The 16,459-nt window shown below is 42.2% G+C and overlaps 1 protein-coding gene across 1 annotated transcript; it reads right to left on the bottom strand.

Moving 5' to 3' along the window:
* Positions 1–198: 198 nt before the first annotated feature.
* Positions 199–1,065, bottom strand: LOC129742348 (uncharacterized). Its single transcript, XM_055734239.1, has 3 exons — positions 725–1,065; positions 451–624; positions 199–387 (listed from the first exon to the last, which is right to left on the bottom strand). The coding sequence occupies exons 1-3, from the start codon at positions 1,054–1,056 to the stop codon at positions 300–302; spliced, it is 594 nt and encodes a 197-aa protein (XP_055590214.1). The 5' UTR covers positions 1,057–1,065; the 3' UTR covers positions 199–299.
* Positions 1,066–16,459: the final 15,394 nt, after the last annotated feature.

Genomic DNA, 16,459 nt, shown 5'->3' with positions numbered 1-16,459 from the left:
AGAAAGGTAAAAGCTCTGCGACAAAATGCTCGGATCGATTGGAATCGATTTTGACAGTTCTTTTGCTCGATTGGAATTTTGTGTTTCAGATGTCACTTCTCTTATATACAGGTTCACTAATATATGTAACTGGATTGAACATTATGAGCTTGTGGAATATATGCCATCAGTTGTTTTAACTTTTCATATGTTTATTTTTTATAGCTAGTATCCGAATCGATGCTTCTCACTTGTATATCAGGACTAAATAATCTTAAAATGATGTAGTCAAGTTTTCTCGAGGCACTAGCGTGGTAGCTTCATAACTGGGCAGGACAATCAGGTTGTTTGGCTTGCAAAATTCTTTCCTCCTGGGATCCTATATCGCAAATTCCGTCTGCTGTACAACTGTAATTCGATTTGTTCTGGATTTGAAACTTAAGTTTATACGCTTTCAACTTATCAACTTACCGGAGGAATAGAAGATTCCATTTTTCTCGAATTCTGCTAAAATGTGTCTCACTGGCAAACGATCGAGTTCGGTGTTGGCTGATTCCTCGCAAGAACGGGCAGCCAAAATTAATGATCCATCTGTTTAATTGGTTCTTCTTGAATTTTTCATTAGGCGTTCTATCGGATGCTAAGCTGAAATTAAATTCGTTGATAACACATTCCTGAATCTCCTTCTTGCATCCTGATTTGGATTCAGAATCAAATTTCGTTCACTTTTAGTTGGTTAACTTACCGGTGTAGCGAATTTTGAATTTTGATGAATGCTAGGGGAATCAGTTCCGCTGACGAACGATCGGGGTCAGGGTTGACTGGAAACGGCCAGTTGCAACAAAATGTTCCATCAACAGTGGGAAAGAATAACAATTCACCCATAGTGCAAAATGATTGGCGTGAACAATGTAAACAAAAATCTTGTTTGGGAAAAATGACGTTTGTTTTCAATGTATTAGTGAGAGGTGCAATCGTCAAGTGCAAAGCTTGGATCCCATCTCGTTGGATGGCAGCACCATATGCATTGTGTTGTTGTCTCCGAAGATTCGTTCGTGAAATAATATGCCCGATCATCTTGATAGTTAGGGATCTTTGGTTATACCCTTTTGGATGGCGACTTCTGACAGAGTAACTATCCATGGATGTTTGATGTTTCCCACAGAAACCGCTTTGGGCAGCTGACAGTAGAGCGAATGCTTCAGAGCTAAAAACCGAGCAGATCGATGGCAGAGGAAGTGAGACATTTATGTTCTCGCTCGTAATACCACAGCCTATTCTCCCATCGAGCGTTTTCGATCCATCGGTGTACAACTTTGGGACGTCTTTGTATTTCCTTTCGGTAAGATGGTAGAAATGGGGCAGTACATAGGACGGATTAGTGCCAGCCTTTATTTTGGAAAGCAGAGACAGGTCTACTTTGGGAGTGGACGCATTCCATTTTTGCAACCTTGGGTCGTATCGAGGACAGATGACAGGTATTGAGGCGTGGATTCTGTTTAAATACACTCTAACATGGCGGATAAACACTCTACATGGCGGTTATTTGAAAGGGCGTTTTCCAGTATGTTTTCTAATGTTGTTAAGTGATCGTCGGTAGCCAGACCAGGACGAAAACCAAATTGTCGATGGTCGTGTCGAGGAGTGTAATGGGACGATAGCTGTTCAGATGGTGTAAGTCCTGGTGTGGTTTGGGAATGGGTATTACAAGTCCTTGTTTCCATTGGTTGGGTATATCTCCAGTATGCCAGATCTCATTAAGGATGTTGAGGAAAATAGCTCTCCCTATGGGTGGAAGCTTTCTAAGCAAAGGATATCCGATTTCATCCATTCCAGCAGAGTTTCCCTTTCCTTTTTCAAGGGCCTTATCCAGTTCTTTTTTGCTGAAATCAGTGTTATAGTCAAGGTGTAGGTTGGTGGAGAAGTCTATTGTAGTATGTTGGTTGAGAGTTGTGATCCGAGGAGGAGATGGAAGAGAAAAAATGGCAAAAGGAGTCCGCAAGTATTGCAGGATCATTGGTATATTGTTGGTTGAGGAGAAGATGGAATTGACTGGTCCTATTGACACCATTTAGACGTTTGATTTTTTCCCATAGTTTGGAAGAGGGGGTGGATGGGTTAATTTCTTCCAAAAACTGTTTCCAGCAATCCTGTTTGGCCTTTTTGACAACGGAACGGGCTGCCGAACGTGCTGCCTTAAACTCCAGAAGGGCAGTTTCTTTGCGTGGATCATCGTTGTCCAGACGTTTGAGAAATCTCATTTTTTTTCGATGAAGTTTGATCGCATTTCGGACTTCCGAGTTCCACCAGGGGACCGAAGGTCTACCGGGGACTCCGGTGGTTCTAGGAATATGCTTGTTGGCACCGCTGGCACCCTTGGACCGAGCAGCGACGCCGCCGAACCAGTGAGCGCGGCGAAGTTTTGCCGCATCTGTCAAAGTGACAGAATCGACGGTTGATAGGTGACAACGTTTTTTCACGAGTCGAAGAAATCCAACAGAAAATTGTTGCTCCGAAGCGCTAATATAAAATTAGTAAATTTGTCGCGAATAAGTGAGGTTTTCGTGTGAGGATTAGTTAGAATTTCACTACTGTATCGTAAGTACTACGAAATATTGTTATTGAGTCATTTTTTTATATTCTAAATTGTATTTAGGCGAGCCTAGCAGAAGGCTAACTGTGCCTCACTTTTCGGGCAAAAGGCAGGGGAAGAAACCCTTTAATACTCGATCGTGGTTTTATAGATCCGGAAGTCGATCTAAACCGTAAGTCAAGATAACTTCTTGTTTGCTCAACTGTTATTTATAATGAATTTTGTACCTTTAGGCGAGCCTAGTAGAAGGCCCATTGAGCCAAGATTGTTCGGCCAAAATCCGAGGAAGAAAACCATTTATTGTAAGTGGTAATATTTATGTAAACTTTCATCAAACTAATAAATTTGATCTTTTTTAGTTTGAGCTACTTCTAATGCTCTGCTACAACTGCTACAATCAAAGTTGCTTCAAAAGCGGTTTTTTATTTCCTCGTCCGAACAAAACTCAAAAATAAATGAGTTCGGCTAGAAGCCTGGAACAGATTGAGGTTATGGATCAAAACCTCCAGCAGCAGTCTAACGCCGAGAACACCGCATATGATTGTGCTCTGTGTGAGGAGCCGAATCATGCTGACCACCATATGGTCCAATGTGACACCTGTCCGCGCTGGTTTCATTACTCCTGCGCCGGTGTTACGGAGGAAATTGTCGACGAACCATGGAGCTGCCCCACTTGTTCAACCGAAACAGTTGTCGAAAATGCGTGTGGCGGTTCTCAGGAGGACATTTCCGCCCTGCAGTTTCTGGATCTTGGTGCCGGAAAGGATGCACGCTGGAAGCAAAATGAAGAGCAGCAGAAAGCTGCCGACGAGCAGCACGAACGTGATTTGATGATGATGAGAGAGATGCAGCGTCGGAATTTCCAGCGACAGCTGCAGCGCGAGGAGCAAAAGCGCTTGGCACAGCTCGAGTTGGAACGTGAAATGCTGGAGATGAGGCGGAAAGCTGATAAGGAATATCAGATCAAGAGGAGCCAACTGTGGAGTACCTACGGGCTCAATCAACAATCACTCAACTATCCCGATGCAAATGACATTCCGCAGCATTTTGTTGGCGGCGCGGAACAAAGAAAAGTTACATTTGATTCGAATGTGTATCCGGTGTATTCTACTCCGCTATCCGGAAGCAATTCCGCTCAAGTACCGACGACACCGTTGCGCAATCCCGGGGTGTATCCAGCCAGAGTTATTCCAAGCAACTCGAATGCACCGATCGTTAATCATCCTTTGCCTTCTCACCTGTCGGCGCCTCCGCAAGTTCCGAACCAAATAGATGGGCGCAATCTTTCGAACGTTCCAGTGAATCCACCGGTGAGGCACAATCCGCTGCCAAATCGCGGTCTGCCGTTAGTACCAGAGGAACCAGTGAATCAAAATTCTCCCAACCAATTCCCGCATTCGGCCATGCATCGGCTACATCTAGGGGGCCCAGTGGGTCCATGCGATCCGCCCAATCCGCCTCCCCATTCGGATGCACAATGGCCGCAAATTGCTTTGCCACCAGTAGCGGAGTTGACCAGGGCACAGATCGCTGCTCGAAAAGGACCGTTCTGCAAATTGCCGACCTTCAGCGGAGATCCCGAGGAATGGCCGCTGTTTTACAGCAGCTACATCAATGGAAACTTGGCGTGCAACTGGTCGAACTTAGACAATCTTGGGAGACTGCAGGAGGCGATTCAAAATCCAGCGCGCGCTAAAGTGCGCCACCATTTGATGCTGCCTGAAACGGTACCCGAAGCCATCGAAACACTCCGGAGGCTTTATGGACGCCCGGAACAAATAATTTCTGCGCTTGTGCGCAAGGCGCAGAATGCGAAGCCACCATGTCTGGAAAATCCGGTAACTTTTTCGGATTTCGGCATCATCGTGCAGCAACTCACCGATCACCTGATTGCGTCCGGTCTCCGGGATCACTTGGTGAATCCACATCTAATCGAGATCCTTGTGGCCAAGCTTCCTGGTCAGACGCAGATTGAATGGATCCGCTACAGACGTCAGCAAGGTTTTTCCACTCTGAAAACCTTTTCCGATTTCATCACCGCCATCGGAGCCGATGCCCTAGAACTGGAACACATCAACCGGATGCACGGTTGCAGCAAGGAGAGGCCGAAGCCAGAGAAACCGAGAGCCGACAAGAAAGTGAAGGAGAAAAGTGCTGAGGGTTACCTGCATACCCACATCGGAGAGTTCGAGGACAAGCGGGCAAGCATAAAAAGAGAGCAGTCTGCCCCCTCCTCTTCCTCATCTAAGTCCGTACAACAGCAGCAGACCCGGGTGCCATGCCACATTTGCAATCGCACCGATCATCGCACACGGTTTTGTGACGACTTTGCTAAGCTGTCCTGGGAAGGTCGCGTGAAGGAAGTGGCCAAATGGAAGCTGTGCAAACTTTGCCTCAACGAACATGGCGATTCGAACTGTCGTTTCAAGCGCAAGTGCAACATCGGAAACTGTCATGTAATGCACCACCCACTACTTCACCCAACGAACAACAACAATCCTGTGGTCACAACTGATTGCAACGCTCACAGTGTCGACTTTCAACAACCAGTGATTTATCGAATGGTACCTGTCCGACTAAGTAACGGCAACCACTCGGTGAACGTAATCGCATTCCTGGATGAAGGCGCATCCTGCTCTTTGGTGGAACGTGAGGTTGCAGATCAGATTCAGCTGGGAGGAGAACCACAACCACTTATCGTCAAGTGGACGGCGGGTATGACGCGCATGGAGCGCGACTCAAAGCGGGTGCACCTATCGATTTCCGCTATTGATTCGTCGGAGCAGTTCGTGCTGAAGAATGTGCACACCGTTGAGAAATTGAAACTACCCGAGCAGAAACTACTCTTCGCAGATGTCGCAAGGAAGTACCAGCATCTGGAAGGGCTACCTGTCTGCGACTACCGCTGCGAAACTCCACGAATTCTAATTGGACTCAAGCATCTGCACGTCTACGCCCCGTTGGAATCACGGATTGGGGCCCCTGGTGAACCGATTGCGGTTCGAACTCATCTTGGTTGGACAGTGTACGGGCCACAAAATTCAGCAGATACCTCCGAAATGTTTTCTGGTCACCACGACATGAGCCCGGCAGATCGCGAGCTGCATGAGCTGCTACGTAGTCAATACATGCTGGAAGAAGCCGGAATCGCAGTTTCAATTTTGCCTGAATCGTCGGAAGATCGTCGTGCTCGTGACCTGTTGGAAAAAACCACCGTGCGAATTGGCCAACGCTTCGAGACAGGGCTGCTGTGGAAGGATGACAACCCTCAATTGCCCGACAGTTACCCGATGGCCGTGAAGCGGCTGAAAGCTTTAGAACGAAAATTGTCGAGAAATCCCGAGCTGAAGGAGAAGGTAGCCAAACAAATCGCCGAGTACCAAGAAAAGGGATACGCCCATAAGGCGACCTCTCAGGATTACGCTGACGCTGCTGCTGGTGCCAAGGTCTGGTACCTCCCCTTAAACGTGGTCCTCAATCCAAGAAAGCCAAGCAAGGTCCGCCTTGTTTGGGACGCGGCGGCCGCAGTCAACGGAATTTCGCTCAACTCGGCTCTTTTGAAGGGGCCCGATATGCTGACCGATCTGCCTGGAGTACTATTTCATTTCCGAGAGCGACCCATCGCCTTTGGGGGTGACATAATGAAAATGTACCACCAAATTGGTATACGACGAAGCGACAAGCAGGCCCAACGTTTCCTGTACCGGGATGAGCCAACTGATCCGCCGGAAATCTTCGTCATGGACGTGGCGACTATTGGCTCGACGTGTTCACCATGTTCCGCCCAGTATATAAAGAACCGGAACGCAAAGGACTTTGCAGACCAATATCCGGATGCAGCAGCTGCGATTGTCGACAATACTTACGTTGACGATTACCTCGATAGCGCAGATTCGGTGAAAGAGGCGATCATGCGGGCACAGCAGGTGAAGAAGATCCACTCAGCAGGTGGGTTCCGAATTCGAAACTGGGTCTCAAATAGTACCGAAGTCCTGGAGAAATTGGAGGAGCCGACGGAGCGCCAAGTAGTCCATTTCAGCGCCAACAAGACAACGAACATGGAGCGCATTCTTGGTGTGTTCTGGGATCCAGTCGAAGATGTCTTTCGGTTTTCGATCAAACTCCGCACTGATCTGGAGTCGTTCATGGACGGCAGACAACGTCCTACCAAGCGACAACTGGGACTGCAAATCGAATCCGCTTGTGCTGATAGATTCACTAGAGCTCGCACACGCTGGAAATTCAACACTTCCTCAGCCCCTCATATAGGAGGGATCTGGGAGAGGCTCGTGAGATCAACCAAGAAGGCGTTGAAGGCTCTGGACGACGGCCGACGACTAACCGACGAAGTGTTGCTGACCGTGTTGGCCAAAGCTGCGGAAATGATCAACTGTAGACCGCTGACGTACATTCCCCAAGAGTCATCGGAGGTGGAAGCTTTGACACCAAATCACTTCCTCCGAGGTTTTCCATCCGGGGAACATCATCAGGTGGAGGAAACGGCCAATCCTTCTGAAGCTTTGCGGGACCAGTATAAACGAGCACTTCAGCTAGCGGACATCCTGTGGCAACGTTGGGTCAAAGAATACGTGCCCTGTATCGATCAACCAACGAAGTGGCACGCCGACAGTGCCAACCGGTAGACCGAAGGAGACCTGGTGTACATAGCGCATGGTAACAGCCGGAAGACCTGGGTGCGAGGCGTGGTCCAGCAGATCATCCCTGGACGAGACGGAGTGATTCGCAGAGCTGTGGTGCGTTTGGCGAATGGGAAGGAGCTGCGTCGTCCTGTGAACCAGCTTGCGGTGTTGGAGATTGGTCGTAAATCCAGTCAGGTGAAGGACCCTGCACTAGAGTTACGGGCGGGGGCGATGTTGGCACCGCTGGCACCCTTGGACCGAGCAGCGACGCCGCCGAACCAGTGAGCGCGGCGAAGTTTTGCCGCATCTGTCAAAGTGACAGAATCGACGGTTGATAGGTGACAACGTTTTTTCACTAGTCGAAGAAATCCAACAGAAAATTGTTGCTCCGAAGCGCTAATATAAAATTAGTAAATTTGTCGCGAATAAGTGAGGTTTTCGTGTGAGGATTAGTTAGAATTTCACTACTGTATCGTAAGTACTACGAATATTGTTATTGAGCCATTTTTTTATATTCTAAATTGTATTTAGGCGAGCCTAGCAGAAGGCTAACTGTGCCTCACTTTTCGGGCAAAAGGCAGGGGAAGAAACCCTTTAATACTCGATCGTGGTTTTATAGATCCGGAAGTCGATCTAAACCGTAAGTCAAGATAATTTCTTGTTTGCTCAACTGTTATTTATAATGAATTTTGTACCTTTAGGCGAGCCTAGTAGAAGCCCATTGAGCCAAGATTGTTCGGCCAAAATCCGAGGAAGAAAAACCATTTATTGTAAGTGGTAATATTTATGTAAACTTTCATCAAACTAATAAATTTGATCTTTTTAGTTTGAGCTACTTCTAATGCTCTGCTACAACATGCTACAATCAAAGTTGCTTCAAAAGCGGTTTTTAATTCCTCGTCCGAACATTACGATAAACCCACAATAATGGACAATAGCCAGAAAAGTGGGCTCAATCTGCCCCAAACTTCATGTCCAATTTGCATGTTATGAAAAAAAAAAACAAAAGTTTTAGATACAAGTTAAGTAACCGAAGAAGCAAATTGAATGATCCAAATGAGCCTTCTATTATTTACCAATTTACCTGCCAAGGTTCAGATTTTGCGTCTGGTTTGAAATCAGCCATTCAGTTGAGCATAATTCCTTACAATTTTTCAATTCTTCATTTTTTTATATTTATAATTTTTTCAATTTGTATCAGTCTTTGTGATAATGTTGTCCAACTCTAGTGAATTATATTGCCAATATTCAGCTTGAACATTTTTTTTATCTTAAGGATGTCATTCATCCTCTCAGTTTAAACAAACTGATTAACATTAATTTTGATTACGATTTAAGTCATTTTGCGAAGAAAATAAAATGAGAGGACAGCATCAGAGAAAAATTCATCAAAATTCATGAACATGTTTCAATATTATTTTAAACTAGTTACGCCTGTTGGTGGAAAGCCATCAAAACCCGGATCATAAAGGCCCGATTTGCGTTTGCGATTCTCCGAAACATCTGGCGGTCACGCCAGATCTCTCTACGAACTAAGATCCGAATCTTCAACTCAAACGTCAAATCCGTATTGCTGTACGGGTGCGAAACTTGGTGCACATATGCGGTAACGACGCGAAAACTGCAAGTATTGGTAAACCGCTGCCTGCGGAATATCATCCACGCTTGGTGGCCTGACAACTGGATCTCGAATGAGGAACTACATCGCCGGTGTCATCAAAAGCCGCTAGAAATCGAGATTCGGGAACGTAACTGGAGATGGATTGGGCACACGCTGCGAAAATTTGAAAACGAGATTTGCAGAGAGGCGCTAGATTGGAATCCAGAAGGACATCAAAGAAAAGGCAGACCCAGAAACTCGTGGCGGCGAAGCCTAGCCACTGAAATCCGAACTGTCGACGAGAATCTTGACTGGGACCAGGTGAAGACGCTGGCTCCGGATCGTCAACAGTGGAGGTCTTTTACCACGGCCCTATGCACCGGAGGATCGGCGCGGGATCATTATGTAAGTAAGTAAGTAAGTACGAAAAAAAAATTGCTGTAAATAATATCAAATAATATTGAAAATTCATAATCGGCTGGCAAATCCATACAATAATATATAAATAATGGGGAAATATTTCAGCTTTTTCAGTCAATTAAAAATACCTTCTCTTCTATAAATAGATAAGTTTTCAACTTTTTTGGAAGACATTTTATCAAAATCTACAAAACTATTCGATTTTTTCTTTAAAATGCAATTTTGTTGATACATCTTTAAAAGTTAGTTTTAAATCTAATATTTAACGAAATTGGGAAAAGCGAAGAAACTAAATACTTTATTTTTTTTTTTTCGTAGAAGTCAAAATGACTTACGGTCTTGGAGAAAAAACTGAATGTATTTTTTTTTTCGCAGAATTCTCTTAAATAATTTAAACCTATTTTCAGAAGTTACAAGACGTGGAATTAATCAAAATAAACTCTTGAATTATTTGCACCTGAATTAAATGTGGATTATGTGGCCATGTGTAATTTATAAAAAAAACCTTTGAATGTCGAGTTGAGTAATTTAGAAAAACAAAAAACACAAATTTAAGTTAATGTTGAAATCGTTTAGTTTCTTGAAGAATATTTCATATCAGCATTAATTTTTTTTATTTTATATATGTTTTTTTTACTATTATCAAAGTGATTAGTAAAAATGTAATGGATTAACATGTTTAGATACATTTCTTAATACAAATCAATTTCAAAGAAGAGATAGGGTTTTGTAGTGAACTGTAAATCGAAATTGTCAAATAAAAATTATTTTAAATTCGTAAATGTCATGTTGTGTACAGAATGAAATGTCTTAGGCCTAGAGTGATAGAGGATTAAATATCGCCGGGGGCGAGAAAATTTCACGACATGTTTGTTAACACCTTTTGGGATAAATTATTTTCTCGTTACTACGGTAAATTCATATCTTGAACTGCAAAGTTTTACTTGAAAAAAATCTCCATTAAAGTCCTGTATATTTTAATTAGGTTGAGAGAACACCTTGGAGTTGTTGAAAAGTGATTTGAGAGGTTGAAGTTCAAGAGAGTTGAATATAGTTTCATTATTAAATTTAAAACATTTGAGTTATGCTTCTAAGTGCAGCACAATTGAGGGAAGTGAAAAAAACGAGATATCTCGTATTTGATAAGCAATGTGTTAACTTAATTGAAATTTTTTTTTAATCATTCGGGCATGTAGATGAACATATTAGGAACCTATAACTCGTATGTCCACTTTCGTTCTCTGAATCGGGAGCATACTTCCACAATATAAGCTTCTAACATTAAAAAATTGAAAAAGGAAACATTTGTTGGTTATTGTATCTAGAAAAAAAGTAGAACTTGTTTGATTTATGTCGTTTAAAAAACAAATATCACTTTATCAACATTACAAATGAAAAACTATGTTTCTGAGCGAGTTGTTCAATATTTAAGAAGCCAATTATGGAATATTTCAAACTTAGATCATCGTTTCTTCATGAAGTTTATTTTTGGTCAAAATAATATTCAAAAATATCACCACATACCGATGTTTGAAAGGCCATTCGCCGATTACTTAAGCATGGTTTTGAATTTTCAGACGCCCTCTTTCAACCTTCTCCTTGTAAGAAAAAGTTAGATTTTATGCCATCCCCCACCCTTTCACCTAAACATATCGTATAATTTTTGGGCTTGTGATATAGCTCAGTTGGCAAGTCTGTTGTCTCCTGAGCCGATGTCCGCGAGTTCGAGCCCGAGAGTAAACATCGAACACAGTTGTACCGGATAGTTTTTCAATAACGATCCGCCAACTGTAACGTTGATAAAGTCGCGAATGCCATAAAGATGGTAAAACGACTATAATCGAAACAAAAAAAAAAAAAAAATCGTATAATTTCAAAACTTTGAAAAATTTACACATTTTTCTAGAAATGAGGAAACAAAGGGCATCAATGCAGTCTTTAAGGCTTTGAATTTAAAACTTGAATACACGATTTGAGACTTAATTTCATAAGCGGAATAAGTGGATTGTAGAGAACATAAAAACAAGTTAATCTCAGAAATCAGGGAATATTTATTAAGAAAAAGATAGAAAAAAATATAATATTGACATGAAAATGAAAAGTTTAAGAGTCAAAAGTAGCATACAGCTTGAGCTTGAGCTTGAGCTTAGATAAACCGTACATTTCAGTAGTTGCTACTCCGTGATTGACAAGAACCATCAAAATTGCACATAGATCCAAATAAATGGGGCTTGGGATTAGCTTACCATTTTCTGTGTGCACGTTTCGAAGGTTCCTTATCCTATATGGTCAATAACGGCGCCGGCCACGTCCTTACGGTTCATCGGGGAAAGGGAAGGATTGTTAGTTCGACTTCCGTTGCTACTAGAGACCGAATACACCTCTAAATCTCCACGGTCGTCACAGGAAGGGTGGTTTGTTAGTGGGGAAGGTAAATAAGATCTGGATTCCCTTTGGGAAAGGATGTAATCAAAGCAAAGTTAAATATTTAATTATCGTCGCGTCGCACACTATTGATAACTTCGCGTTTTTATTTAGTGCAAATACGTCCTAACGTGGCATTGTCATACACTTAAATGTACATACTTAGCACCGGTGCAACTCACCGAATTTTACCGCGCGCTTAAGACGAGAAGAGCAAAACGAAGCATTGTCATACACGTACAATGCATGTAACACCGGTGCAATTCACCGAAAATTATCGCGCGCTTAAAAATGGAAGAGGAAAAACGGCCCAACGTGGCATTGTCATACACGTACAATGCACAATTTTATCGCGCGCTTAAAATGAGAAGAGCAAGAACGACCAAACGAAAAACGTTCTGACGCATTGGGCAAACGGGGACAAAAAATTAACTGCAAATTTAATTTTAGTGTGCGTAACATGAATTTAATAAAGCATATGGTGTCTGAACACACACACACATTCACACACGCGCGCGTAAATATCGCTTAAAGTATTTATTTTATTATAATTTGTCAAAAAAAAAAAAAAAAAGAGAAGTGTATACTTAGCTTTTTCCAAAAACCCATTCGGGCCCACTGTCATCAGGCTAGCCACATGAAATGTTGCGTGCAATAACATAACGCCCGTATCGTTACTGTCTCACTTCTATAGCAAAACATTAACCATAACGCTAACGGTAGCCGTGATTCGACCCGATAAAGCGCCATCTCTACTTATTTTTCGCTTACATATGTCTGAAACCTGTCAATACCGCGTCATCACAATTGCAAATTGCATGAACTGAAAACATAATTTTCTCCAAAAATATCGAAAGACTCTTATAAACACTTCACTAAAAGCAATTCTTTACACTTTGTCTAACGATCGCACGGAAAGTTTTAAATTTTACACGCTTAAAACTTCTAAAAATAAGGTTTTTAAATTCCTTCGGAACGATTCGCGTTTATCTGATAAGCAGTGCTACCAACTCCTTTAAGAGTCAAAAGTAGCATACAAGTGCATAAAATATGACCGAGAATTTCAGTCGATTTGGGATAATTTTCAAATGTCTCAAACCCTGAGGTCTCAATAATTTTTTTCGGTTTAAAACTCATCCATAATAATTTGTAGAATTTTATGTTACGTTTACATGAGAAAACTTTATCTTTAAGTTTTTTTATTATCCCATCAAATTTCTGTCAACTTATTTTTCATTTCAAAACTATAACCTCGAGATTTTTCTTCGTTTGAGTAATACGATCTCTAAATCTCCAAATCATGTAAACAAGTAAAGTTTAAATTACATTTCAGATAGATCGGTTGGGACTCGGCTCATGCTAACGTAAGTTGGTAGGTAGGTACTCACAGAAAGTTACAACTAAATTTTGCAATTTACAATTTTCGCTAGCCAAAGCCAAACCCTTATTCAATTTTTTTTCTCCGTTTCAGCTTTCCTACTGTCAGTTCCGGACGACGATGGAACTAGCAGCAGAGTAGGTAAACTTGCAAATAGATTCCGATAAAAATAGTCTCGAAGTAATGGCAGAGAGAAGGATAAAAAAAACCAACTTCAACAAATCGCAAGAAATATGAAGCAATAAATTTGATGTGCAATCAGCAACGACGTCGTCGTTCTCGCTTGCATTTTCACCCAACTCTAGCTTCCATTTTTTTGGAGGGATGGCTGCTTGAACGTTAGGAAGAAAGCAGGCAAAAGAGGTGATTCCACGGGATGTGAAAGAATATTTTTCGAACGAAAACTCCGAAGGAACGAAATGTCTGCTGGAACCAAATTCACAATCAGCGATTGGTTTGTTGTTGTTGCAACCCCCTTGTTCTTCATCGCATTGCTTTTGTTTTCCGTTGTTGTGCTACTTATCGTCAGATTAAATTTTCGTTCAAAACTTTTCCAATTCAAAACTCGTACAGTGTGCTTTCGATCAATCCACAGTTTGGGGGGTATTTTTTGCATTTGAGGAAACATGTTGCTTTAAAAGATGACATTAAGATTATTTGGAGAGATTTTTACTATTGTGTGTAAAAATATCTGTTAACCAGATCATGCTATCTAATCAACTGTTTTAAAATATCCCTTTCTCAAACAGCTACTTCGGTGTGAGAGCCATATCATAGCACATGGCTCAATGGAATCCTAATTTGTGGCATCAAAGGGAATACTCCTTGGAGCTTCGCAAATCGTTCTCAAACAAAGCACTCAACTTCCCCAAGTGGCCACTCTATCAATTACAAGTGAACCAGACCGAAAGCCTCACATCCAGCCAGAGTCGGAGAGTTTGTTGAACAGCTTTCAGTACCCTATCAATATAAGACGACCGAGTGAATGCTTACGACGACTACGACAAAGTATGACGAAGGCGAAACTTTGTTTACTGCTCCCTGCTTGCTTGCTGCTGGATTCTGCTGCCATCTCGAATGATAAAACCTGACGTCTCGTTGGCTGCAACGAAAAATCCGGCGCCAAACAACCACAAAGTTTGTTTCCTCGGCTCTCGTGTGTCAACACAAACCCTCTGTGATGTGCTATGATGTCCCGGGAAGAAGAAAATGAGATGCCTTTGCCCGAAATCTACCGGCCATAAGCAGGACATCGACTGAATGAAGGCTACCCGCATACCCCGAAACTATGCAAGTTTTAATTGACTTAAGCATCAAACTGACGATCATGAGCAAGTAATCCACTCATCTGTGTGGTTTCTCGTTCACTTTTGCCCGGTTCCGTGGCAGAGTTTGTCTGTATTTTTCGTAAGTATGTATGTGTGCTCCTGTGTCAAGAGGTCCAGGTTCAGAAACTGGAGGAACATAGCACATCGTCGTCGTCGTCGGAACCGAAACCGTGCTTATTCCCCTGGGGCAGGAAGAATTATCGGACTAAATTCGAAGCCCGTGTGCAAGTAAGCATCCACCGAATACTGTTCCAAAATCAATTTCATTCGGTTGACCCTTGCTAGCCATTCCGGTTTCTAATTTGGGGTGGCCACTTCTTCTTGCTAATGATGGCAGGAGGGTAGCAGCTCTTTTATTTGATTTTTCATCTTCAGTATTTATTATTTATTTTCTGTTTTAATTTTTTTTACAATTCATCCTGATGCTTTGCCAATCAAATGTTCCTCTAGGTCCCATACGCGTCCAAAAATAGGACCTTACACACCATTTGTCGGTCTGTGATGGACACGGGATTGAACATGTTTCAGTTGCAGACGACCTTGTTGCTTCTTCGAGTGCGATTTGGGTACCTTCACAACGGATACGGTCCAACAGGATAACGCACCTTTATCGGAAAAACCAGCCCCACGGGATCGGACACAAACCGGACATATATTTGCTGCGAAAAACGGTGAACCAACCGCCAGAATCGACATCGCTAATGTAGGGCGAACGGCTGCCTGATTTTCGGGACTCCCTGGATGTATGCAAACCAGCAGCCAGCAGCATCATCAATAGGAAATGTTTCCAAGTCCAACCAGAAACAGGAAAGGCCACACACGGAATCCACGATACCGCACGGATAACGATTTCGGGTCTTGTCCGTCGTGAGGTTGATCGGTTTGTGTCACATACGACATCATGGTTAAAGGATTTGCACCGGGTGGAAAAATTGTTTGGACCTGACCGTGGACTTTGTTTGCCAGCCAGTGGCTTGTGATGTGGTCATGTTTACCGGAGCGGCCGTTTCACGTAATGGGTACAATATTCGGTCGATTTAAAATGCTACACGAGAGTTAGCAGGAAACCCCATTTGGAACCAAATTTTTTATGTTATCTTTGTTAATTCCAAATGTTATGAAGTTTTGCTTGAAAAATTGCTTTGTTTTTGAAATTTTTTTAAGTTCTTGTAGTTTTAGATTTTTCTTATTTTTGTAACACCAACAGGAAAAACATCTGAATAGTGTGAATTGAACGCTTAAACTTGCTTCAACTAAACCGTATTCGAAATTCACCGTCAACATCACCATCAACACGCTTTCCGTGCTGGTCATGGAGTGGATACTCAGCAAACACTTTCAAGACCCATACACCATAAAATCACTATATATATCCTATGTTCGTTCGATATTGGAGTATTGTAGCATCATATGGAATCCTTATTCAAATATTCACGAGCAACGTCTCGAATCAGTTCAAAAACAATTTTTGTTATATGCGCTACGTAAAATAAATTGGACCACTTTTCCTCTGCCATCGTATGAATCTCGTTGTAAGCTTATTGATATAGAACCTTTAAGTAAACGCAGAGAATTTTCCCAAATTGCATTTGTAAATGATGTTGTTACACAAAGAATAGACAGTCCTGAATTACTTTCAAAGCTAAATTTTTACGCACCTTCCCGTCCATTAAGAAATAAACATTTGTTCTACATTAAACTTTACGACAAAGATTATGCAAAACATCAACCTATTAATCAAATGATGTACAAATACAATTTACAAAGTGAAATTATAGACGTAGCGATGAACAAAGCACAATTAAAAAAGGCATTCAAAAACAACTTCATAGAACAACAAAATAGCTTACATTAGTTTTAAGTAGTTTTAAGTATTGTAGTCTACATAGTTTGACTTGACTTAATAAATAAATAAATAAATTTTGCCCAGCTAGAAACCCTTACAAACATCAACGATTCGGAGCACATAGAGTTGGTATCTCTGGACATTTCGAAGGCGTTCGATTCCACCAACAGGACTCATATTCTGCGCACATTGAGAGGATGGAAAATAAGAGGCCGTATGCTAAATATGTTATGCAGCTACCTCGAGCACAG

This window comes from Uranotaenia lowii, chromosome 2 (genome assembly GCF_029784155.1).
Source record: "Uranotaenia lowii strain MFRU-FL chromosome 2, ASM2978415v1, whole genome shotgun sequence".
NCBI classification, from domain to species: Eukaryota; Metazoa; Arthropoda; class Insecta; order Diptera; family Culicidae; genus Uranotaenia; species Uranotaenia lowii.
The sequence above is the reverse complement of the archived record's forward strand: the minus strand, read 5'-3'. Positions and strand labels throughout refer to the sequence as shown.